Source organism: Pangasianodon hypophthalmus, chromosome 9 (assembly GCF_027358585.1).
Source record: "Pangasianodon hypophthalmus isolate fPanHyp1 chromosome 9, fPanHyp1.pri, whole genome shotgun sequence".
NCBI classification, from domain to species: Eukaryota; Metazoa; Chordata; class Actinopteri; order Siluriformes; family Pangasiidae; genus Pangasianodon; species Pangasianodon hypophthalmus.
In genome coordinates this window covers 19,646,382-19,673,455 of record NC_069718.1, presented here as the reverse complement: position 1 = coordinate 19,673,455, position 27,074 = coordinate 19,646,382, and the positions used below count along the sequence as shown (strand labels likewise).

At 37.7% G+C, this 27,074-nt stretch overlaps 1 protein-coding gene across 1 annotated transcript in view; it reads right to left on the bottom strand.

Annotated features, from left to right (window-relative positions):
• Nucleotides 1-27,074, bottom strand: part of wwox (WW domain containing oxidoreductase) — a 155,421-nt gene that overhangs the window by 124,721 nt on the left and 3,626 nt on the right. The window contains exon 5 of the mRNA XM_026919183.3: nucleotides 18,211-18,317. Within this exon, the coding sequence (XP_026774984.2) occupies nucleotides 18,211-18,317 (107 nt within the window). The remainder of the gene's footprint in view (nucleotides 1-18,210; nucleotides 18,318-27,074) is intronic.

Below are 27,074 nucleotides of genomic sequence, written 5' to 3'. Positions count from 1 at the left end.
GCAAGGTCATAGGTCAAGAAATCATAGCCTACAGTTGAAGGTTGTAAACAAATTGTGTTATTGCTTTATTCATGAAGCCTAATTCAATTTGGAGGAAGACGAGTCTTTCGACAGGACCTAGTGAGAGAGTAAGACAGGAGACATCGTCGGACACGGCGACACAGACATCTCATCTTGTTCATCTAAGCTGCAGCGGTAAGTACATTAAAATGAGCCTGCAGAGGCTTTGTGGATAATCAGACTCATGCCCCAAACATCATCAACACTTGCCTTCTATCTCTGGACTAATTAAATAATCTCTAGCGTAAATCAAGTTAGACTGTGGGACTGGTCGGGCTCTCTGGACAAGCCGTGCTTAAACTGAGAATGAAGAATTGAGGAGTTGCAGAGAGGAGAGGGGAGGAGAGGAGCGGAGAGGAGAGGAGGGAAGGGAAGAGAAGAGGAGATGGTAAAAGTGGTGAGGATAAACAAGGAGCAAAAAGGAGAGGATAGAGGATAGAGGAGAAAGTAAAAGAGGTGAGGATAACAGAGGAGAGGGGAGGAAAGGAGAGGAGGAGGACAAGAGAGGTCAGAAAAGGAGAGGAGAGGTGAGGTGAGAAGAGGAAGAATGGATAAAGGAAGAGATTAGAGGATAAAACAGGAGAGGAGAAGAGGAGAGGATATAAGAAGATATAAGAAGATAGAATAGGAGAGGAGAGGGTAAAAGAGGTGAGGATGAAAGGGGAGAGGATGAAAGGGGAGAGGAGAGGAAAGGGTAAAAGGGGTGGAGAGGGTAAACGAGGAGAGGAGAGATTAACATAGGAGAGGAGGAGAGATGAGAAGAGAGGAGAGATTAAGAGACAAGAAGAGAGGAGAGATTAAGAGAGGAGAAGAGCAATTAAGATTGAGAGAGGAGAGGAGAGATTTAGATTAAGAGAGGAGACAAAAGGAGAGGACAGACTTAGACAGGAGATGACATTAAGATTAAGAGAGGAGAGGAGAGATTAAGAAAGGGGAAGAAAGGGGAGGAGAGATTAAGAGACAAGAAGAGAGGAGAGATTAAGATTAAGTTTAAGAGAGGAGAAGCTAGGAGGAGAGAGATTAAGAGAGGAGAGGAGGGATTAAGACTAAGTTTAAAAGAGGAGAAGATAGGATGGGAGAGATTAAGAGAGAACAGAAGAGAAGAGGTAAAGAGAGATTAAGACTAAGTTTAAAAGAGGAGAAGATAGGACAGGAGAGATTAAGAGAGAACAGAAGAGGAGAGGTAAAGAGAGATTAAGACTAAGTTTAAAAGAGGGGAAATAGGACAGGAGAGATTAAGAGAGAACAGAAGAGGAGAGGTAAAGAGAGATTAAGATTAAGTTTAAGAGAGGGCAAGAGAGGAGAGATTAAGAGAGGAGCAGACCATTTGAATTGAATTGAAGTAGGTATATGAGAACACTGGACTAATTTTACACTCCCAACAAGACAGAAAATGTATAGCGACTGCATAAATAAACACCTTGTGGTGTATAAACAGTCTAATTTCTCATTCTGTATTATAGGAAACAACACATTTTCCTCATTAAGTTATAGGTATAAATGCTCTAAAGCATGAAATTACCCTTGAGCCTCCCTCTCTAAATAACCTGGTTTGCAAACAAATGATCCATGTAAAAGTAGTAAGATGCAGATTATTAAAATAATAGGAGGGACCGAAATTTGCATCCACAGAACTATTCAGCGTGCACACTGCAATTACTTCACTCATGCCTCTCCTCCCTCCTTCTTCCTTCTCAGTCCCACTGAGCAGAAAGACCACAATGCTCTTTCAATCATAAATGACAACAAACATCTCAGTTAAACCTACAAACATGTATTTCTCATAAATAAGAGTAATAATTCCTGGCTTATGATCTGAAAAAAAATTACCCAGACAACAACCTTAACTTTTACTTGACTTTTGAAATCGTGTGGCTTGGCTGACATCAAATGCATTCTCCTACATTTTCAGCTGAATGCCCTAATCTCTCCGTCTGTTGTTTCACAATCCTTCACTCTCTTTCCAGAATAAACATAAACTGCTAACTTTGTGTAGACACAAAAACAACCCCTTTACTCTCAAATGCCCACCAGCCCCCATGTTGGGTGACTCTCCCATATGGTCCAAATGGAGAGGAATGACTGTCCATCTATGCTAAGATCTGCATTATGTTTGAGTTATAGTCACCATTTGCAATTCAGAGTGGCTCTTTGGAGAGTTGACCACCTTGGTAACACCCCATCAGTGTAGAGGTACACAGTGCAATCAGAGAGATTTACCGTGCTGAGCGGAAGCTTCCGGAGAGCATGGGGTGCCGGAGTACAAGCCATTCCCAGACTCCCATTCTCAAAAAAAGCCCTACTGGGCCACATTCTAGTGGAGAATAGCTCCCACATTTAATGAGAAAGATCCAGAGTGAGAAGAGAGAGACAGAGAGAGAGAGAGAGAGTGAGAGAGAGAAAGAGACAGACAGACAGACAGACAGAGAAAGAGAGAGCAAGCACAACCAGACAGACAGATAGACAAAGAGAGAGAGAGAGAAACAGACAGACAGACAGACAGAGAGAGAGAGAGAGAGAGAAACAGACAGACAGACAGACAAAGAGTAAGAGGGTGAGGCAGACAGACACACAGACAGACAAAGAGAGAGAGAGTGAGAGAAAGAGCAAGAGAGAGAGAGAGAGAGAGAGAAGAGACAGACAGACAGGCAAATAGAGAGAAAGACAGAGAGCAACAGACAGACAGACAGAGAAAGAGAGAGCAAGCACAACCAGACAGACAGAGACAGAGACAGAGAGAGAAACAGACAGACAGACAGACAAAGAGTAAGAGGGTGAGGCAGAGAGAGAGAGAGAAAGAAAGAGAGAGAGAGAGAGAGAGAGAGAGAGAGAGAGAGACATGGATAAATTGCATTAAGCCCAAATATCAAAACTAATGTTGTTGTATCTGAAAGAATCATTTCATTTTCTATTAGTCTGTAGAAGAAACGGTTTTAACTGGATCTATTCTGATCACCTACTCAATAACACATAGCTGATATCACAGTACATGGAGACAAATGCAGGAGTGGTGCTCTCAGGCACAATAACAGCTGCAGTAAGCAGACAGCCAAGAAGTTTCTCATTCCAACGACATATTTAAAATACTATAAACATATAATACAGTATGTAAAATTATATTAACCTTAACCGACTGCAGTTACAAACTTAGTTACAAAGTCTGTAATTCATTCATGGATCATATAGTTTAAGATTTTAAGAAATATTAAGAAATAATCTGAAGAAATAAAAATGAATTTTCACACACAGGAAAAAAGTTTTAAAAAATTTAACAATTCCATGAAGGAGCCCAGGATTAAAATTTATCTGTTTTACTGAAACTACACTCAAAAAATGTCTTCTTAGCAAGTAAAAATATTTTGAATATAGTCAAATATATCTAGTATTTATTATATGATTGCAACAAACCAATTATAAGATTATTATTAAATGTCTAAAGTTTTACTAATTTCAAGCTTTAAACTTTCTTATTCTATTGGCAGTTAATTTTGCTTCTTTCTATAAATAAATGATAAATTATCTGCCAATAGAACAAGACTATTTGAAATTAGTAGAGTAGCGTAGAAATAGGCCTAATAATGTTATATTTGGTTTATTGTAATCTTATAACAGGAAATATAGGAGCCAAAACAGACTATGTGCAAGATATCTGCACTTGCTAAGACGTAATTTTTTGCAGTGTATGTACTCTTGTAGACATGACTCAACATACAGTGTTGGATCCAAATACTGTGAGATAAAACTAATTTTCGATTATCTTTCTATTCATATTTCAGAAGATTCTGTTAAATGTGTGGGAAGGGCGTTCTGATATTCGATTATTTTAAAAAATGACACGCTATTTATTACAACGGCATGTGTGAGGCAGAAGCCAAAAGTAAGCTGAAGAGAGATAAACAAAAAAAGAGGAGAACAAGCAGGGCTTTCCGATGGCTGGGGATCAGCTATTAGCCGAAAGAGAGAAAAATTGGGGCCTCTGAAACATTAATCAAACTCTTCACCTAGTGGGCAACCATATGGCGGAACAGCATGTGCATCGTGCAAACTTGCTGATCGCCAGTAACAGGGTGCAATTAATTCCGCTGGCTGCATCCAGCACAGGCCTACCAGTTTAGATCCCAGGGAGAGAGCGCTGAAAAAAAGTGCTGCTCTTCTCTTTCCTGCCCAAAAAACAGAGGGATCAAATTCAGAGTGATGAACGAGGGGGAGAATCGGGCCCTCGCTCATAGACTCAAGAGAGAATGACTGCACATGGATAGAGAGAGATCAGCAGAGGAAAGAAGAGAGTGGAGGAATAGAAGAAAGAAAAGGGAATGTCTCTAGACTTACGACTCATCCAATCACTGTACTTTAACATTAATATTCATGAGCAACACATAAAAAACATTTTTAACAAAGTTACTAATCACAACCCTGCTCACACACTAGTTTGTTTTGGTAGGCAGGACTTGAATTTCCCTGCAGCATTCCTGATCCCTTCTTTTCCATACATTCTCTTTCTCTTTCCTAATTTACTATTGACCCTCTTGGCCGGTTACTGTTCCGTCTTCACTTAGGAATTCTTGTCAAAAACTTCTGTTTTTCTTGTTCGGCAAAATTAGCATCTCTTTTATGCTCTTAATGAAGTGGAGGCTCCTTAACACATAACATGGAATATTTCAGTAGAGGAAATGAGATCCTGTTAGCTATTCCCCAGGTCCTTCGCCTCTCTCCGGCCCATACCAATATCTGAAATGACTTTGGGGATGTTTGCTTCATTAGAATACACCCCGCCTCCAAAGACTTATTGTTCATTTTCGACCATGTATTATGACCCTGGTGGGACACTGTTAATGAGAGGAACTCTGTGTATCTCAACTTCCTGGGTGGACAGCTCTGCATTTCCTTGCTTTTTGCTTATGTCCAGAAGGCTAGCACTGAATAATGAAGTGCATTCATCACAGGAACAACAACACTACCGTGTGTTCTCAACCACCACACACACACACACACACACACACACACACACACACACACACACACACACATTTGTACATACCTATAAATTACAAAAGTAATGTGCATGAAAAGAAACACATCTTTACATGCATATACAGTCTTTTACAAATTAACCTAGAGCCAAAACATTGTTACAGTGTGAGGGTGGTGTCGCCCTGCACCCCACAAAGCAATTGTCTTTATGGCTGCCACTGGGTTCAGTCATCAGTGGATTTATGATTATTTGAGACTGTGGGCCTTTGTGCTCAGCTGGGACCTAATGAAGTGCTATTCAGACAGCCTTGCCAGTGAGCTTGGTTTTGAGATTGGGTGCTGGTCAACTGTTTTCACTTGCTGAAGGCTTGTGAAGGCACCGAAGCACTGCTCTAACTGAGGCCTTCCCTGGCCCTTCCAAATCAGTGCTACTCTATTACTTTACGGAACATCATTCCATATTCCCCTCCCATCATGAAGCCACTTCTGAATGCTCACATAATAATCACATAATAATGGTCACATAATAATGTCCAGGGAAGTCTGCAATGAAATAGAGGATTCTTTGTGAGCATGTGTATTACATAGATTATATATACATACATACAATTTCTGTTAAGTGATACAGAGACCCCCAGAAGCCTTTTCATTTACAAATGGGCCTCGATCATAACTATGTCCCTTATAACCACCCCAGGTCATACACAAGCCCCTCAATGACCCTTAGCCTGACCCTTACTCCAACCCGTGAAACCGCCTACCACTATCATCTCTCTCTCTCTATCTCCAATGTTGGCCTAGAGTTTTTTCAGACAGTGAGAAAGTGAGAGCGAACGGCAACCATCATTAATCAATATGTTGGGCTTTATTTGTGATAATTCATCATGACACAATATTAATGGGTGGCTATGCCCTTCAGAGGTGAGCCTCATGCAAATGCAGAGGGGGAAGCAATTAACTTTCGAGCGACGCACAGATGATTATAAATGACAAGGATATGTCAATTACCGCAGCCAATAAAGGGAGACAGAGGCTGCGAGGGCAATCTATCCACTTTACAGCTCTTCCTCAGCCCATAGGCTCTATCTATACAGTGGAAGCGCTACTCTAAAAGAGCACTTCACTGAGGCCCGGATGATACGGCTGCTCAAAGACAACTTCTGATGAATTCAAATGCTTTGCTACCGGCGTGGATTGTTTCAGTGCCAGCTGACCAAATAGCAGGCTGTAATACAATCCATTTCTTTATCAGAAACATAATGCACTTTAAAAGGGATGATTTTTTATGAAGATGTAACAAAATTCCTCTATTAGGACACAGTATAAAAACTCTGCCCGCAAATACATTGTGTCAAGATGAACACACACCTAAAGCTAGTTTTACACTGTGTGATCGTAGTTGTCTTTTAAAATTGTACGAGATCCCAAAAAAGTCTTGGCCATATTCTATAACAGACTGTGCAATAGCATGTTCTGCATGCCAGATTATTCGTTGAAAAGATTCTTATCCTCTTAACGACTTACAATTAAAGAAAATTACTATGTTATGATTATGTCGTTAACCAGCACAATCTGTGCTTTTGTAGAAAATGGGGTCTCAGAAACAGAAACAAGCCCTTGCTATAATAGTAGCAATGTTATGCCTAGAGAAACACATTTTAAAATGTGAAGAAAAGGATCTGGAGCTGTTCATGTGTGGGTAAAAAAGGACAACATGAAATGCTCATTCTTCAAAAGTTTATGTACTGCCATTGCCACTAATGTATTTGTAGCTGTCCCATGAGTTTTGTCCTACTATTGGAGGCTTTTAGATGAATGTCGTTGCAGTGGTCACACTCAGATTTTAAATTTAAAAACTTCAGACACTGATGGAAATTTGTCACGTGCTGTCTTCGGTCACAGTGGCACTAAATCGGCCACTGGTGAGCACATCATATGATGCATCCTAAGACCAAAAATTGCACAGTGTAAACTTAAGACAGAGAAATAATGGAGTGTGTCTTAAAGTATGCCAGTGTTGTAGTGGAGGAAAAAAAAAGAGCTGTGAATGCTGTCACTGCACAGACACACTCTCTCCAGAGGACATGAATGTACTAAAATTTGAAGACAAATCACACAAATCAGCCCATTATGACAATACGCAATTTATTCAAAAAGGCATATTATGCAGGACTGCAGCACTGCGTAAGAGCAAACTATATGTCATGGCCTTGTGAAGAATTCGTACAAGCAGACAGACACTCACCCACAAGCCAGCCAAAGCTTCAGCTAGGAAGCCAAGAGTGAGGACAAATTAGCTTGGTTTATTTCAGGGCCAGGATGGAGAGCTCAGAGAGTGAAAGAGAAGCTCTCCCACCAGGCTGGCATCACTGAGAAATGGGAACGCCCATTAGCATGTGTCAAAGCCAGGAGAAGCGCAAGAGAAGAGCTAACTAACCTGTCGAAAGGAAATAACTCTACCAGTGCTATCTGAGGGAAGATACAGGAATCAGGTCAGAGGTTTTGTTCACTACAACACAACTGTATAAGATGTTCATAGAAGAGACAAGAGAGAAAATCCTTCACATTTTGCGCTTTCTTCTATTTAAACTTGGCAGTGTGACTATGCAGATTTTGTAATGTAATTGTTGAGTGAGAGTATTGAACATCATTGTCTCTTTGTAAGTTTAGCACCTGAGGCTCAGTACCTGCCTCTGCAGTGCAGCTGAACGAGAATGGGCTTATTCCTAGCCTTAGCCCAGAAAGGACAATCCTGGCTCACAGCCGTCTAATTTCCCAGCACTAAACAATCAACAACCACCAGGGGACCTGTACAGCACATTACAAGTTAAGCCCTCATTTTGTCGCCAGGGCACAGGGAGATAAAAAATAAAACGGAAAGGTGGAAAAGGAGGGGAAAAAATCTGAAACTTTCACTCTGCTTTGACCTGTGGCTGTACCAAAGGAGCAGTGAGGAAGCCCAGAGGTGTCAGAAGTATTTGGGTGGGTTTTCCTAGGAGCAAGTGTGGTTATTGTGTCTGAGGTCTGCTGGGGACAAGAGAGCAATATTGTTTTAATGTGTGTGTTAGTGGAGAGGGGAATGGATAGATTAAGACAGAGTCCCAGACCAGCAGGAGCCCAGCTCCCTGAGCACAGCTCTGCTAAGCTGCACTACATTTAAGAACCAGAACATGGTGGTGTGTGTGTGTGTGTGTGTGTGTGTGTGTGTGTGTGTGTGTGTTTTAAAGCAGTCACTAAAAGTAGTTACCACAATCAACGCTGCTAGTGAGTAGAATTTTCCCAGTTAAATACTATTCAATGTACAAATTTGTGTTCAGTTAATGTGTCTAAACAAAGCACGAGCAAACGAAAGCGTAAAACAATTACAGCACAATTCCTTTAAATAGGCTCAAGCTAAGGTATCATGAAGTAAATAGAAATGTAAATGTATTCTATGTAATCTCACGTTTATGGTTTACACGTGCAGTGATGATGCGCATACAGGGTGGGCTAAAACACCTGTGATTAATGACACCATGTCGTACAGCGGCACCAAACAACTTGTTTAAATTGTTCAACATGAATAATTTTAACAAACACACTGCTGTCCCATCAGAGGTACTCGATGATTCATTTGATAAGATATAATAAATGCAAGCTGAGAAAACTAAGCAAGGGTTTTATCCATAGCCGCCTTTCTCAAATTACATGGCAAAACACAACTTTTGCAATCACAGACAAAAGGCTTTTGTTCCATTTTAGCAAATTCCGTAATCTGACTGCAAAACCACAATCTCTCATATTGGGCGCTAGATCACAATTAGCATAATGCTTCTGAAAAGACGCTGATAAACTATAACAACCCAGAGATGTGCAGTGAGATTCATCATTAGACAGGTTAATCTTTTTTTTGCACCAAAGCACATACAAATGTTTTAATGCTTTCAGAATTACATCCTATCAGTTCTGGAATTCATCTGCCTCAATTTTCTAAACTTGCTTACTACACGTCTGATCAGCAACGCAAGCTTTCAGATTACTTACAAAGTGTAATGTAAGCTGATTTTTTTGGATTACTTTGGATTTCTGGATCTGGTTTCATTATGCTTTTGTAGAGAATAATACTCTTGTACCCTTTTAATAAAAGTACAAAAACAAAGAGGGACATGTATTGCAACAGCCAAGTATAAATTATTTATTACTCCGTAGCATTGTGCTGTTAGTGTCTATTGTTGGAGTGCTTGTACCTGGTAACTGAGCAGTGACAGTCGCCTGTTAACCTGCAAGTAGCCATGTTTTAATATGGTGCTGGATGAGGGTGGTTTGGCCAGGGCAGAGGTAAAGATTTCCCAGAACTCGGCAACAAGGGCAGGCAATCCAGTTTTTAAAAAAAAATTATGTATGTGGTACATTTGTTCATTCTTCCGATAACCTGGACTTGTCACGCAGTTGGTCATGGGGCAAGAGTCTTGAGGACAGTATACAGGCCCTGCCAGGTCACAAGGAACTTGCACATTGCATTCAGGTTGAGGAACAGGACCCTGTCTTTCGGCTGACACTCGTCTACTATAGGCCCTCTCCTGTGCACAGTGGGCCGTCATGTGGTCTATCATGATCATATGGATCCATTTGGCCCGTCATACATAGTCTTGAACACTTGTCTGAAGTGCTCAACAAATCGATGCTTTTAAGCTTGGTAAACCCAAGGAACCTACACAGGTGTGACATCAGCCAGAACACAAAGGGGCTGCCATGGAAGAGCTGTCATATGATTACCAGTATGTTTCTGGCCCACTCTGTTCCAAAGTTGTCCTTGTGTATCCATCTACTGAGATCCAATTTTAGCAAAAGATGCAGATATCAGCATTCAGTGAGGGCCAATTGAACATGTCCTGGAAGTACAATGGTGCTTTTCCGTCCCATATGGCAACCAAGGGGTGCGTGTGTTTCAGATGTATTGTCCCATAAATCATTGTGCGACAAAATATAAAACAAAATACCACCAGTGGTGAACAAAATACACACAGAGAAAAGGAATCAAGCACTGGAAACGGCCCTCATCTTGCAGACACAGATCAAGTTTGGACCAGGGCTGAAACTACGGCTACTGTTCAATCTTTCCACCATCAAATTAGAGGTACACTCAAGGACGCTTTACAATACACAATGTAAAAAGTAAAATGAACTGTAAGTGTTACTGAGCATCTTGCAGAAGCAGCCACAGTTCTTCTGGAGATTTTGACTGTCAAACTTGCGTCTTATTTTTGCAGCAAAACCCAGCAGCCTTCATTATGTTTTTTTGGTCTGAAAAGTGTCTCTTATGTAATATGCTGCTTTCTTTACTGAAACACAAACATTTTTCTGTAGCATTTAATTTTGTGCTGGAAAACTAATGTTTGGAAATCTAAAATGTTTTTGTACTAAATCAATAATGTAGAAGTCATAAAATACAAATTTATAACAAAGTTTGTACTAAAAAAAAATAGGGTGCCTAAGACTTTTGCACAGTGCTGTATGTTATAAGAGCTATAAGGTTCACCATATCAGCAATTATACATATTTCTTTGCTAAAGAATAATAAATTGAATAATAGGTTTTCCCAGGTTTTCCCAGCTTATCCTGGTCAGAGTCCATCCTGGGAAAAACCATAATCTACAAAGATATACTGATTGAACCTGTACTTGTACACCAAACAAATAATATTTGCAAGGTGGTGATGTGCATGGACACCACAGAAAGATGCAGACTGATTAGTCACTATCTAACTGCTTCATGATGGTTTTATTGAGCTGTGTTAATTATAGCTGACCCAATTTCAGCTGTCCCAATTCCCAGTTTCATTGACAGCTCATGGTTTTATATATAAGGATGGTAGTTTTCTTCATAAAAAATAAGCTCGCTGTTGTGACAGCAGCTACGGAATTCCAAAAGGGTCATATTTTGCTGTAAAACAAGCGTGATTAACTTTTATTGCTGTGACTTTTTAAAAAAATGCCTTTTCAGTCAGTTATGTATGCCTGGCTTAAAACACTGCAGAATTAAAAACACTATATTTTTCACCATTCGGGAATGAATTAAAAGCTTCTTCTGGTTGCCACTACACTAATATAAAATGCTATATATAAAATGGTAGACATTTTTTAAAGAGCTACATTAGCTCTATTCAGAGTCCATGAACTTTCTTAGAGTTATGTCTGTAATGAAATTTTGGAAACACTTTATTTGAAGGAACATCTATGAAGGTTAATGAAGGTTGTTGTTTTGTTCAATAAAACACAAACTAGACACTTGTAAAAGGTTTATTCACTCTGTATTAGGTTTATTAATTACGATATGTACTGCTGCATAACTACACATCTGTTAGCTGAAAATGAGTAATTTTTGCATGATTAGTTGTGATAATGTGTAATACATACTTTATTATACAAACTACTGAGGAAGAATAAATAACCTAAACTTGCAACCTAAAGGTCTAACATGAATATTTATGCTATTACTTCATGCTCAATAGTTTGTAATAATAATAGTTTTATTGTACATGATCACAACTATTAAAGCAATATTTATTAATTTATTCTTAATTATTTTACAAGTTAAATATTATTTTAAATATTATTAACAACACAGTGCTATTTATTACTATTTATTAAATATATTATTTATTAATATTGTCATCACTATATACTGTATCACTGCTATTATTTACTATACATCACAATTGTTCCATTTAATGCACCCTGAACTGCATCCAGCTGCTATTTCTACCTCCAGTGTAATGTAATGTAAAGTAAATTACAACCGAGCCTACCATTTCCGCTTAAGGAGCAATATTTGTATATTATGATGGTAAGTGTGTTGTGTTGTGTTGTCTGAGATGTGTGTGTTGAATGTATCGTGTTGTGACCAAACACCAAGAAAAATTCATAACACATATGTTATGTAAAACTGAGTAATTATTCAAAATGATTCTGAATAATTACTCAATTTTACATAACATATGTTTAGCTATGCAGCAATACATATCTTTATGAATAAAGACTAATACAGTACGTAATGAATAAACTCCGTCTAATTTGTGTTTTATCAAACAAACAACAAGACTCTCATTAACCTCTTTTTAAGTGTTCTTTAAAATAAAGTGTTACCGAAATATTTGCATTTCTTCATAATAAAAAGTTTTTTGTCTCAGAATGAGCAATGGTCAGAATTCCAGGCATTTCCTTTCTCTATTCAACCTTTAGCCACAATCAAGACCAGCATCCAGTGTAGCAGACAACTGGATGTTAGTTTGTTCCAGACCTGTTCAAACAACGATGCTCTGTGACCCAAGCTCAGTAGCTTACATGGACTGAGGCATATTCCCTACTTTTTCCCTTTCTCATGTTGTCTCATTATAGCAGGGGTGAAGGAGTTCTACTAACACTCCTGAGTGCACTCTTCTGGTACAGGAGCCTGAAACCTCAAACACTTGCTTTCTTCTTATGTATTCTTCCCCAAACTCTCATATAACCCCACTACAGAGTTTACCACCACTTACTTTTTGATTCTGCTACTGCTTTGCTGGAGCAAATGTCCATGTTTTCAGATGTTTGCTGCTGATTACTTTAGTTCACAGCACTCAGGAAAGCAATGAATTCTTGAAAATCTGTTTATTAACAGACTACTGTATCCAGAGAAGAAAGCAACTTCCCCCGTTAGTTATGAAGAGAGAGCACTGCTTGACTGAGCGCTTAGCACTGCACTGAGTGCTGCTTGTGGAAAGTTAAATATGATCACTTATCTAATTACAATGGCATGTCTGTCTGCCTCAATGTTAATGCACATTTTAAACATTACAAGGTTGATCTTTTCTCCAGTCACTCGGTCAGTAAACCTCTGCGGATCAGCAGGGTTCACCCTAATTGGTTCCAAAGCACATCCTAATAACACAACACCACTTTAGCTGCACCGGCCATGTTAATTTTCCTCTTGATTGGAAATAGAGTTCTGCAAAAACAATGAATAAATGGTAACATGAGGCTAGGTGGGCAATTAACATGATTACAAAGTGCCTCCTTAGCATTTTTGACACTAGGAAAAAGGCAAACATGCTCAAAATCAGGGGGAAAAAAGTTATTCTGGTCAACAGAGATAAGCCTTGATCAGAAATGTATTCCCTCCGAGACTCTACTAAACATCTCTCAGGGGATCATGAATCAGAATTAAGCAGAATTTTACAGGCAATCAAGAAAACTAAATCTCTCTCTCTCTCTCTCTCTCTCTGACACACACACTCTCGCTCTCTCTCATACACACACACACACACACACACACACACACATACACACATACACACATACACACATATACACACACACACACACAGAAACAAACACACCCTGACCCTAATTTATGGAGCCAGTTTCCCTTAAAATAACAGTGGTGTAATGCATCTTGCTTACTCATCCCTCTCACAGAAATGGCTCAAATGTAATTAACAAAAGCAAGTGTACACTCAGTGAAACAAAACTTCCTGGCTGAGACAGACACCAGCTTTCTAAATACTGTGCCAAATACATAAATATCATTATTATAGTACACCAAATGCCATTTTATTTCCAATTAGTAACCCATTTGTTTTTGCAACAGTACATAAATCAATAGCATTTTGCTTTAATGTATGCATCTCAATGAAAAAATTAATTACAAACCTATAAGGAAATAAACAATTAGTCCTATAATCTTTTATATGCATGCAATCTTAATGCCATTAATTTGAGTATGGAATAAAATCTACTGCATCTGTTCACAAGCCATTAACCCTTTAATTGTTTAACTTTTTTTGGTACATTTTTTGCTCTGGTTGACCAAATGATTCAGATATGAAAAAGAAGCAGTTAGTGATAGAATTCCATTTTGTCATGTAGTATTGTTGCAACAGTGCATGCATTTCTATGTGTATCATAAATGCATGTACACGTGAAATTCAAGTTGTGTTGTGTTGTGTGGTGTATAGTCGATTACTATGGGCTGTATTCAGAGTTGAGTTAAGCGTGTGTAGGGAAGATTTATCACTGAAATCAGTATTCAGACCTCAGGCATAACGACAGACATACGTGCTATTCAGATAGTTATGTGAGATTTGTGCACATGGGGTGGAGCCTAAAACAGAGGCGTGTCTCAGTTACACATGATTCTGACCATGGACTTTTCTTTTCTTTTGTGATACCAGCTAGAGTGAGGAAAAGTATTAAAACCAGCACTGATAGTTTGATGTAACCACAATGTCATGCTGCAGTGTATGTTTTGGGATGTAAATACACTCAAAAAAAAAAAAAAAAAAAAAAAAAAAAAAAAACAAGGAATGCCTTTACAATCCAATATTAAATACATATGACATATGACACTATTAATGAATTAATAGTACATTCTCTGTAAAGTCCAAGAAAAGTGTTTTACGTGCCTGGTGGAGATCGCATCTTAATCAGAGACACTGTTCTTCTTGTGAAGCAATTTTTTTATGGATACAATTATGAACTATACTTACTTAAAGTAAGCTGTAAGCATTACAGGTGAATGCTTGGTCACATGAGTTATTTCATGACCTCAGTTTAGTGTCTTCAGGCTTCATTATGTGTTTTGCACAGTTAAAAATAAAATGAGACTGCACTAGTGAAATAATGAGGCTGGAAGCCACACTGTTAAATGAAACCAAATTTGCAATCATTAATGTGATAATTGTAATAAAACTATATCTATACAAGCAGCAATATATTAGCAATATACTAGACTCCTATTATATGCTTATTTCAATGCTTGCTGTTGTCTCATTCATTTTAGCTTTTTTTTTTTCAATTTTTAAATTGTCTCTTGCTTTTATGAGGGTGAGAATGAAAATCTTGAAATGTGACATAAATTACAGAAACACTACATAAAAATTGTAGTTGTAAAAGTAAAAATGTACTGCTGGTTCATTCTTCTCAATAGTCCTTTCTACTGCTACCTTAAACCAGATATATATTTGTAACACCTACTCGCAATAAAAATTAAAAAAATTAATTGATTTAAAAAAAAAAAGGTTTTCATTTGACTCACCCATGTATGTTACATTATATTACAAAGTTGAAAGCAAAGGGGGAAAAATGCTATTTCTTACTTCAACAAGGGAGCCCTGGTGTCTAGCGTCTACAGCAGAGAAACAATTGGTCTGAGGACAGCATGGCCGCCATTCATCTAAATAGTACTGCAAGGCAAAGACCAGTCATAGCAAAAAACGCTCTGCAGGCTCACCTTCGTGGATAACGTGTTGTTGATAACCCGCTTCTGTAAGGCTCATAGCTTCAACAAGCATAGGGGAACTACCACTGACACTTCAGTCATCAGACATAGCTTTAAACTTGAAAAACAATAAAAATCAGCCTTGCACAGATCCAACAATGTGAACCAGTCCTGTCTTTGCACAGCACAAACTACATCTGACAGTCTCAGCATATAAAAAGAAAGGGCCTTTAGGAACCAATTCAACCCTGAAGTCTAGCGATTAAAACCACCACCCTTTTTCTAAATAAGGAATTATGTTGAGTAGAACCCCTTGTGTTGAACTGTGAGGCCTGCCTTTTCAGTCTAAACGTCTTGATTCAGAGCAGCAATTCTGAAATTAATAAAGTCGATGCATCCCTTGTGTCAGCATCAGTACACGTTTCCTCACAGTTCTGTGTGTCTGGTATTCTTACTTTCTGTATAACCCATCAGCTGTTTCGTTCTTAGCCCCCTTAAGTGGCCGCATCGCACACCATAAAGCTCAAACTGCGGAAAACCCCTTAAACACCACTAACAGTAGTCTAACAGTTAATGCAGTCTTAATGTAAATACTTAGCCTCTCTATTCTTAATAATATCAAAAGATGTGTGTTTGCCAAATTACCTCTTGTCAGTTCCATTTGTAATTACACAGATAAGGAGATGAGCCAAGAATGCGTTCGCAGTTCAAACTTACTGATATTATTCTATGATCATTTCTGAAGTAATAAACCGAATTCCTCTCATCAGTGACTGAACTTAAATGGCACTGATTCTAGTGCTCCGCTCTTCTCTGTGCCCCTGTACTGGAAGGAAAGATTTTGCATTTTACAATTCCTTTGCGAGCTGTGCCCTAATGTGAAGTTGAGCAACTGAAAGCTTTAACCTGAAGGTGACAGCCATAAGTACACGATTACAGCAAATCAGATTGTCATTTATGTGATCTGCTGCATTTCTCTAAAGCAAATCATATCATGCTGGGAATTCGAAAGGAAAAACGTGACCCAGGACTTAAAGATGACTGTGTGATTCTTCCTGATTTCCTGCCTTCACTCATACTGAGGATCTGGCAACTCTCACTACGTATAATCTCAGAGCATCTAGCAACTAGAGATGGTCATAGAGGTAGGCCGTTATACTAGCTGTTAAATCGGAGTCAGGTCTGAGCTCAGTGGCGTGTACGTTTCAGCTTGGGAGTCTGAACAGGCTGAATCCATGACAATGTTTTTACAGATTCAAGCTATGCTGTGATTAGTAAGCGTGTGTAGGGGGGTGTGGGGTGTGGTGTGGTGTGGTGGGGGATGTGTCTAGTAAGCACATTTGCATGAATAATACAGTGATCTGCAGAGAACTGTAAAGACCAAAGCAACCTGGCTCTACTCTAAAAATAAACTATTACGTCTTTCTACTGATCAGCAATGCTTCATTTGTAGAAATCAGCAGCACACACTTTCACACACACACACACACACACACACACAGAGTGAGGCAACATCAGCACTGTGACACCACACAAGAAACCCAAAACAACCAAAGATGCAAAATATCTACTGTGATGACAAGGGCACGCTGCCAACACAAACCGTCATATACCACCATAATGCTCAAACAAAATGAGTCGACATCTTTAATGCACACTTGCTTACAGATACAATCTGGCAAGTAATATTTATTTGCAGAACGCACAGCAATATACAAACTAAGCACAAAAACACCTCTAGATATAATTCCAGCTGACAGCTAAGTATTACTTAGCTAAGTACAAGTATTAAGTATTACAGCTAAGTACATATTGTGACTTTTTGCTTAGGAGACATCAAAATATGTTTATTTAAAAAATATAAAGCATGGGAAGACATGGAAAATTCATCAACCATTGTAGATTTCCTTCATCTTGTCCTTTACTGATTATTATTATATAACATTGCTAAAGTGTATGAGTACTTCTGCAGCCAGAAGTCACATCCACTCTAATGTTAGTGCTCTCATTACTCATGCCATGATATCAGAGATCCGGGAGTCAAATCAGATCTGGATTTTTAATCAGAAAATGAGAATCTTATCATGATCAACTCTATTTCTGAAATCCAGTCATTCTTCAAAATGATAGCAAGCGTGACAAATTTTTTTAAATAATTGTAATAACTGAAGGGTTTTTTTTATGTCACGACTTTGTAAATGTTTCTGCTGGTTCTAGTGTGTGGGTGTGTGTGTGTGTGTGTGTGTGTGTGTTGTCTTGGGCAAGTTACATTTACTAAAACATGGCTTGATTCAAGCTGTCAGAGCTGAAGAACTATACAGCATCAAGGAGTGTCTTTGTTCAATTAGATATTTCAAGCACTTTAAAGTGCTTTAGATTCCCCTGTAATCTATCGACATCCTGTAATTAATCAACTAATTCGCAGTCTCAGGACGGCTGTAATTACAGCACTGGTAATAGCTTATTCTTTACGCTCCAGCTCCTACATTTCATTTGTTTATTTTCCCACAGTCATAAATCTAAGGGAGCGTCAGGAGTGCCACAATATTAGTGCAATAATCAGAGTTAATTATCAGATGGCCATTCCGCTCTCCTTCCACTAATAACACAGGCTATCAAAGAGATCTGCTTCAGCACAGACTGGAAAAGACTCAAAATTGTTTCATCCTAACAGCTTCAGTAAGCTTAGAATGAATAACTAATAGGTTAAAGTAACAATATATAATAATTACTACTTATTGAGAAAATTCATTTAATAATTTGGACAATATTATTCAGCCTCAACCCCAAATAAATGGGTTTTCTGTTGATTTAAAATAAATAAGTTGCTTCTGTAGCTGCAAAACACCTTTCATATCAATTATAAATGATCATAGGACAATGCAGCCTTTCTTCTAGAACTGAATTTCATTCTGAGATACAGACCTGCATTTACACACTCACCCACTCCTCTAGGATCCGGTTAACTGCTTTACTGCTGCGAGCTTTGTTCCGGCAGGCTAAGATCACATGGGCACCATGAAGGGCAAACGACCTCGCTGTCTCAAAACCTGCAAAGTGTGTGTGTGTGTGTGTGAGAGAGAGAGAGAGAGAGAGAGATGATAAAATGAAAATTGAGTCCTCTTTTCCATATAACGCTGCAAAAATTATCGATGCTCTTCCTCGGTATTTGGGACTGAACAGAATGGAGAAGAGGAAAAGAAAGATGGACTAATATCTCCACATCACTTCCAGCTTTATGCCATTCGCCATCAACCTCCGATGAAATGATGGAGGCTGCAGAAGCTGGTATGTGCTTCTCCATTGCTAAGGTCTGAAGTAGGACCTTGGGCACTTGGCTAGAGATCCTGTCACTATAAGATGATTGTATAAACAGATAGGGATTATACAATGATCATAGCAATGAGATGTAAGAATGCAAAGGCACTAGAGCTGGGTTGTTAGTACAAGTAAGCATACTTCAAGAAACACTCATCATTCAGTGGCCTACTAGCACTACAGAGATGACCGGTAAGTAGAGATATGAGTACAACTTCAATTCCAAAATCTCAAGTCTAAAGCCATGTGAAAAGGTTATAACACTCCACTAAAATATTGAACTAATTACATGGGCATAAGAGGAAGATCATATTAAAATTTAACATACCAAAAAACAAAAAAAAGGTTATTTAAGGAGAGCCTTGGGCTATTGTTTGGGTTGTTTTGCTGACTTGTCACTTTACATTGTCCCTTTGATTACACAAAGTGTGTTTAAAGTTTTGTAAAGGGCATCAGCACTTTAGGAGGCACAATGGGCATCAGATTTAGAGGTTTGAAGAGCTGGAAATAGACAGAGTTGGAGACGATGGAAAACAGTGTAAGGTCTGACAATGATTAAGTTAAAGAGAAGGTCGTTTAGAATAAAGAAAGGCCCTCATGCAGCACACACATGTGATAGCTGCTTGCTCTGCTCCCTAAGACTGTGAAATAACCCCTGCCCATGTCACTTGTGAAACATATTACACTGTCATGGGCGAGAAAAGAGCTGACAGGCCAGCACAACTCAAACAGAAAACCGTTGCTCAATTCTTCTTCTTCTTCTTCTGCGCTCTCTCCCTCTCCCTTTCTCTCCCTTTCTCTCTCTCTCTCGAGCCTATAGAGGACATCTCTGGATATGACACCTGACAACTGCAATCTATTATGAATGACATCTCTTAAAATCTTTTTAGAGTTCATACATGAATTAGACACTAATACCATAAGCTTCCATGCGTGGGCCATTCAAGTAACCTTTGACATTAACTGCTCAATCAGACAATTCAGTGTCTCTGAGGTTATGAAAAATGGGAATGTTATTTTGAGCATGACAAAACCACACACTACACACTACACACACTCAGCTGATAAGCTGACCTTACACTTCTTTGTAAACGAAAAGAGGCTGACAGCGAGTCACCAAGATTCCAAACGACAGACCGTCTGTGCGATAGGTGGATTAAAATGAACTTTAATTCGATTAAGTTTTAATCTGATTTTCATTAAAAGGCAAACTAGACGCCCTAATTGTGAGATGAGTGCTAAAGAGTAATATCCATTAAAACTCAAAATTGGAGACGGATAAGAGCTCCTCTCTGACAAGTGAAGCATGGAATTAAATTATATGACACCTTATTAGGAGTAATGGAGAGAACAGTGTGCATCCCCATGGAGAGTTCTTATCCTAGAAAATGAAAACCAAAAAAAAAAAAAAAAGAAAGAAAAAGAAATGTGAATGCTTTCCTCATCAATAAATAACCATAAAAACCCAGAGCACATTTAAGAAATCAAAAAGAAAAATTAATACATTTTACTAGACTGTCAAAATTGAAAAAGGATATCGTGGAAAATAATGTTGTTGACCCTTTAAAACAAGTGTGGCAGCTGTTGGGCTTGAAACGTGAGTTAATTAACGCTGATATTTTCATAATGGGAAACAAATTAGAACATGTTTAACAACAGCCGCAACCTGGTGGGTGTTGTTTAAAGAAAACAATGATCCTCAACACTAATTTAGATATAAGAGAAACACGGTGCTCCCCTCCCACCACCATCGCACTGAGAAACAGGCAGATCATAGTCACGCTCGAGGTAGGAAAAACAGTATTGTGTTGTTTTACTGGCAGACTCTCAGCCCTGCTCACACAATACACAAGGCCAGATGTGCATTATCACCCAATGTTAGATATGCAAATGGGAGTCATGTACATCAGCCGGTGGTGGATTAAAAGCAGTAAAACAAGTGACAATTATAAGCTATTCAGTAGTAATTGCTTTTTCTGACATTAAGGGAGATTTGTACAAGTGGAATTGAGATGGATTTTGAGGTGGAGGCGTGGAAACGATAAAGGGATGAGATGTTTCAGAGACTGGCCCAAGGGTCAGACTATGCGTTTACTGCTGTGTCTGTTCCAGGCCATATCCTGGTCTGTACTGGGAGTGCTGTTTATACTGAAAGACAACCTGACCACTAACACAAATGATGTGGTTGCTGTCGCATATATTCCAAAGGTTTGCGTTCTATTTCTTCTTTTCTGTGAAGGACTCAACACCTTTGCTCACCAAACAGGATGTGACTCTTTCGTTTAATACGACTTAAAAAACGTGTCTGATTTAGTGTGCAACAGTGTCCGTCTTCCAAATAAATGCATCCTTATTGTGGGGACAAAACATTTTATGTTCCTGATCCTTGCAAAATGGAGAGTGACAGTACTTCCAGTGAAGATGAATATGCATCATAGTTGTCTTGATTTTGCAAAAACAGAGAAAGCATCTGAACCCACCTAATTTATTTAAAGCTGAAAGTACAGTGATCTTTAATGTCTCATTCCAGAACTGAAATCATACCATGATTGGCCTACATTAGTGACAGCAGTAAATTAAAGTCCAACCATTTGAATTGATTTATTTTGGGTTTTTTTTTAGTTCTTTAGATATTATATTCCTCACTCACATAAATACTTCAAGCCTACCAGCAGCCATTTTTATCCATAAACAATGCAGGTATAATCTGTTTCTATTGAATAATTTTTGTCAGTTTTTTTAATTCATATTAAAAAAAAAAAAAAACACACACATGAAAATATTTTATAGCTTTTATCTATAACAGATTTTAGATTTACAGAATACTGCTATAGATCTCCTGATAAAAAAAGAACAAAAAAAAAATATTGCAGTGAAGCACAGAATAAGAGAATGTGAAAAAGCTGTGGCATTTCCCTAAAAGACATCTTAACCTGTTCAGCTCTACTGACCCACTGCTTCACATTACAGTTCTCTTGCAACCAGTGATACAACACATTTTGCTCTGTATATCTGTTTTTTTTCATAGTAACCTACACTTAATCTATCTACTTAAATGAATTTTAATAAATATACTGGCTGATGTATAAAGGCCTAACCTAATAGACATCTGTAATTTACAGTGCATGGTCACACCTTTAGAAAAACGGTTCTTTAGATTTTTCTTTCGAAGTGTTTTTGTGTTTTCAAAGTGTTTTTTATTTCTTAAGAAAAGTGATCAAACTTTTTCCCTTGCTGACAGAGAAACACGTAGAGTTTTATGTAGAACTATTAATGGTTCCCCAGAGAAACAACCAAAGAACCCTTAATGGTTCTAGATTTGACCTTTGTGTACCATTCTGTACCTGTGTTTAAGTTACCTTATGCCTGTCCTATTCATTTACATGATGCTACGTGGGACACTGATGTAATGACGATATAGATTGCTGAAATATAAGATATAGTTTTTCAGAGCAGCAGGTGTTTGATATCTATTTTGGGATTAAAGTGTAAAGTCTGGTGCTACAGAACATCCATGATGAGCTCCAATTCCCTCCATTAATAACAGCGCACTTTCATTTTGGATCAGGAAGACATTGTCACAACCCAAAGTAAAATGTATGGATTGTAATTACTGGAGTTGGGGGGTGAGAAGTTCCACCTGAGCAGCCTCATGCAGTTCTATTACCCCCACCTCCCTGCTTCTCCTGCCCCCGACAGCCTTGTACAACCTCTCCTGCGCCACCTCCTACACTCCAGCCTTGACCCCAGCGGCTCTGGCCAACTCCCAGCGCAATTTTTCATCATGCCCTCCACTCTCGCCGGTCACCGTATCCCCACAGCATCCTCTCACACCAGTCCACTCTGTCACATCACACTGGGTCTGAATCTGAGCAGTGCTTTTTTTTTTTATTATTATTATTTACTGTCATCAACACACACACACACAAAGTGAAAAAGACAGAGAAATAGCCACACAAGTTTAATACTTCTGTTCTGGGACAGATATTATTGTTGTTATCATTACCTTCTTTTAAAAGCCTTTATGTCTTAAACACATGTGTATGCTAGTCCTTGCTCTCGCCTATTCAACTGCCTCGCAATGGTAATCATTATTGAACCTTTATTCGCCAGTTGTAATTTTCCTGCACGTTACATACGACAGTTTTGCCTGCTCCCAGAATTTTATCCAAGGTCAGTAAAGTTCAATAATTTGACTAACCGACCATATCTAGTATTCATTAAATAGCCAATAAACCGATTTATCAAAAAGGACATGAAATGCACATTAAAAACCCTCAAATTCCATTTCCTCAGTCAATTGTTATTAATAAAAAGTACACAGACTTAAGACCAAATTGAAATGAAAAGGGCAGGTTGAGTCAAAATGAAAAAAGAAATAAAACCAAACAACACATATAAGTATATATAAAATCTTTTTCTTTTCCGATTCTAAAACTGTAATCTTGAGTATCGGCTCATATCCATACATATCCAATACCTTCTTCCATTACAAAAATACTAACTTTTGGAACAATCTCTTAAACTGAAGCACTTTAAAAAATACAGGAAAAAATACATAGCTAGAAAACTTAAACTGCAGTTTTTTTTATTCAGTTAAACTTTTTCACACAAAAATCACATACACTGTAAGTATATTAACTATAATAATGTATAAAATTTTTTAAATCAATCTTATCAAAAATACATATTAAGTCTTTTTTACGTAAAGATTTTCAGCTCCAAACAAAGTTTTCCAAATCCATCTCCAATTCCTTTTTTTTTTCCCCCCATTTTCTAATTTTTTTTTTGCTCTGATATCTGAGCCACCATTTTTTTGCCTGTATCGGCACAATAGTGATTCTGGGTATCAGATTGTTGCTATCTCTACATAAAAGGAGTCCTAATCTCGTATGATAGCTGTAAATTTACATTTAACATTTATGACACTTGGCCGACGCCTTTATCCAGAGCGACTTTTAAATGTCTCATTTATATAACTGAGCAGTTGAGGGTTTAGGGCCTTGCTCAAGGGCCCCGCAGTGGCAGCTTGACAGTGCTGGGATTTGACCTCACAACCTTCCACTAAGAAGTCTTCTGGAGTTACCACTACCTTCGCTCTCCACAGAGCATCCACAGTCATAGACAATGAAAAGCAGGAAATGTAGGAAGTGAGCCGTGATTGATTTTAATGGCAGTTATACTGAATATCAGCTTCATTCTGAATCCTACCTCACAAAGTCATAGAATTTTTCTCCACCCAGAGTTATTTTTCCAGCTAATCACTATGCCAGGAGATAGAGACAGATGCCTAATCCAACAAGATACTAAAAGATACACCAATACAATCAAAAAAAATAAAATTTTTAAAAATCATGTGATTCTCTAGACACATACAGAGAATTCTCCAACATACAACACAAGAGGCAGATCACGAGACAGCACCAGAACTGTAACAGCTGAAAGCATAAGTGAGCACTTCTCAGTCAAACTCTACATAAAACAGGTTTGAATGTTACTACCCTTTTTTGGATCTGATTTTTTAAAAGTCTTATTCCTTTTTTTTTTTTTTTTTTTTTGCATGCTCCAGTAATCAGTTTTATATATATATATATATATATAAAAATAAAAGTCTATGAAACATTTAAGCTTCCTCTATTTTTCAGTTATTTTTTAAATCATGTCAATAACACTGGATTTTCTTAGACTGACAACCTGATCAAGTAAAATAACTACCGGACAAATCTGGCCATGTGTACGTACATCCATATCTACATTGCTATAAGACAGCAGGACAAACACAGTCTAATTAGACTGCCATGCGACATCCATCACCCTCAGAGAATAGCAACAGAGACACACCTGGACACTGTACAGATCTGGAGGGCAAACGACAATCCACCCAAAATAACATACTGCTCTTAAACAGCAGTTTTCATCATAATAGAGGCTGACATACTGTATAACTGTCCTTCCACCACCTCAAAAAAAAAAAAAAAAAAAAAAAAAAAGAGGAATGGGATGTGGATGCGGAAATCAGATGTGTGTATGTTTTTACTCTTATTTTCTTCCTTTATTCTATTTAAATAAAGTAAATTACAAGACCAAAAATTCTTTCATAGCAAACAAAAACAATAAGTAACCACTTGTACATTTAAATAACATAAAAAGTTGGTTCGATTAATTTTTTCTAATTATGTTGGCAAAATATTGGAGTTTAATTTATGACTGCATAAAGAGAGAAAAGAATCAGATCAGGATACGGTGACAGCAGTCCTTTTCATCCTCACACAGAAAGGACCAGAGTGCTGAACAGTAAATAACTTTTACTTGGTTCAATAGAATAGAATTAAGGAAAGCACCCCAGTTGCTAATGGGAATGAATGGGAGGCATCAGCTCAGGTCAAAAGTACTGCAAGATCAATGCAGAGGTACAGGTGTAGAGCAACACAAAAGACGGTGTGTGTGTGTATGTGTATGTGTGTGTGTGTGAGTGAGTGAGTGAGTGAGTGAGTGAGTGAGAGAGAGAGAGAGAGAGAGAATTCTTTTACCACGATTAACTGTAGTAGAGAGCAAAGTTTAAGAAAAGAGTGAGAGCCCCATAATGAGAAGAGTAATGGACTAATGGGATGCAGTGAACAGTGGTCTAATCAGGTAGAGGATGGAAATGCACTATGCCTTCTAACCACAATTACCATATCACATGGCTTATTATGGGAAAAATTATATTGGCTCTCAATGCATGAGGTAACTGGGGTCTGATATACATTTTCAATGCACTAAAACTGCCACAATAGAAACCACCAGAATAAATAAGGGAATAGAATTAAATAAATTATTCAAAAAACAAACACCCTAGGGTTAGACATATTAAAAGAGTAACTACAGTGTATATTCAGTAAAATCTTGAAACATTGAACTTCTTCCTATAAATAGAACAGGTAGAGTTTCCTCCTTACCGAGAGTTTAAGGATAATTAGCTTTGACAGGTAATTTGAAAGGAATCATTTATTTTAAATTCTCTTTAAAAACTAAAATTACAGAGGTTGTTGTCATGGCCACATTCAATAGCAAGAAAAGAGTGAGGTTTTAATGTCAGATCAGTCAGTAAATTAAATAATAATAATAATGATACTAATAATTGTGATGCTATTACTACTACTGCTATTACTGCAATTTAAACATCTGTGATAAAACCTAAATTTTTGATTTCCTACGTTAAATTACTGACTGTATATTAAAAACACAAAACTGGACTATCAATATCTATTATCTATTACTAGACTATCATTCTATTATTATTATTATTATTATTATTATTATTATTATTATTGCATAAATGCTGATAGTCCAGTGATTGAGAATAAATAAATAAATACAAAAACAATTTTAAAATGATCACCAGAAACTTCACTGAAACTGCATCTTTGCATCTAAGCTTCAGACTGAGGAAGAAGGGTTCCACTACCCTCTAGCGTTCGGAGAGAAAAAAAAATTACTGAATAGAGAACGTTATTAGCTTATCATGATTTATAATGAGCCTTTCCTATATAAATAAATATATTCTAAAATTATAATCATAAAAAAAGAAATGTGTATGGAAAAAACACTTTCACAAAACACTCCATATCTTTTGGTCTAAAAACATCAATATTAATTTCATTACAGCGCTCAGGGAAATAAAAAACCCACATTTTGCAGCATTCTCGGCATTCCATTTGAACACAGCATTAATGTTAATATCATTTATATTATTGAATTGTTTTATTTACAATTTAAATGTTTTTTTCTGTCTCAAGCAATCCTGTGAGATTTAAAGATTATGTAAAACACAGACAAGCAGACTACATATAAAGAGAACATAGCAAAGGCAAATCAGCTTAAAATACAACTTAAAATTTTAGATTTCTGTTTCTGAACTCAATAATTTCAGAACGATCAGTATAAAGAACATGTACAGCAGCTCAAAGCTAAACAAGGATAAGCGCTACCTTTCACACAGTTCTCAGTTCCTGAAGTTGCAAATTTGGGAAAACAATTACCATGTTTAACATAAATTAACATGTTGATTTCATCGCCGCATTCATCTCTGGCTGACTGACCCACTGCTGCTTGGAATAATTCACAATACAGTGACTGAGGAAATGCATCTGTCTTTACTTCATTATGTTACAAGCCGTGCATTAACGCAGCTCAAAGCCATCCTATTCTTCAGAGTTAATAATGACAACCAATTCAGCCTCACTGATAAACACTGATGCTCATGTGCAGCATTAATGGATGATTTGTGGGTTTTGTATGCATCATTCTGAAGGTAATGTAGACTAATGTCTCAGTTAGTGCTGAATCTCTGTAATAAACAGGTACACTGAGATCCAGCTATTATTGACAAGGCTACAGTGCCACCCTCTGTACATTAAGCGCAGTTACTTCACCTCTTTCTACAGTTCCTGCAAAAAGTGCACATGAGTTTTTTTGCAAATGTTTAGTTAATTATGACAAAATTAATA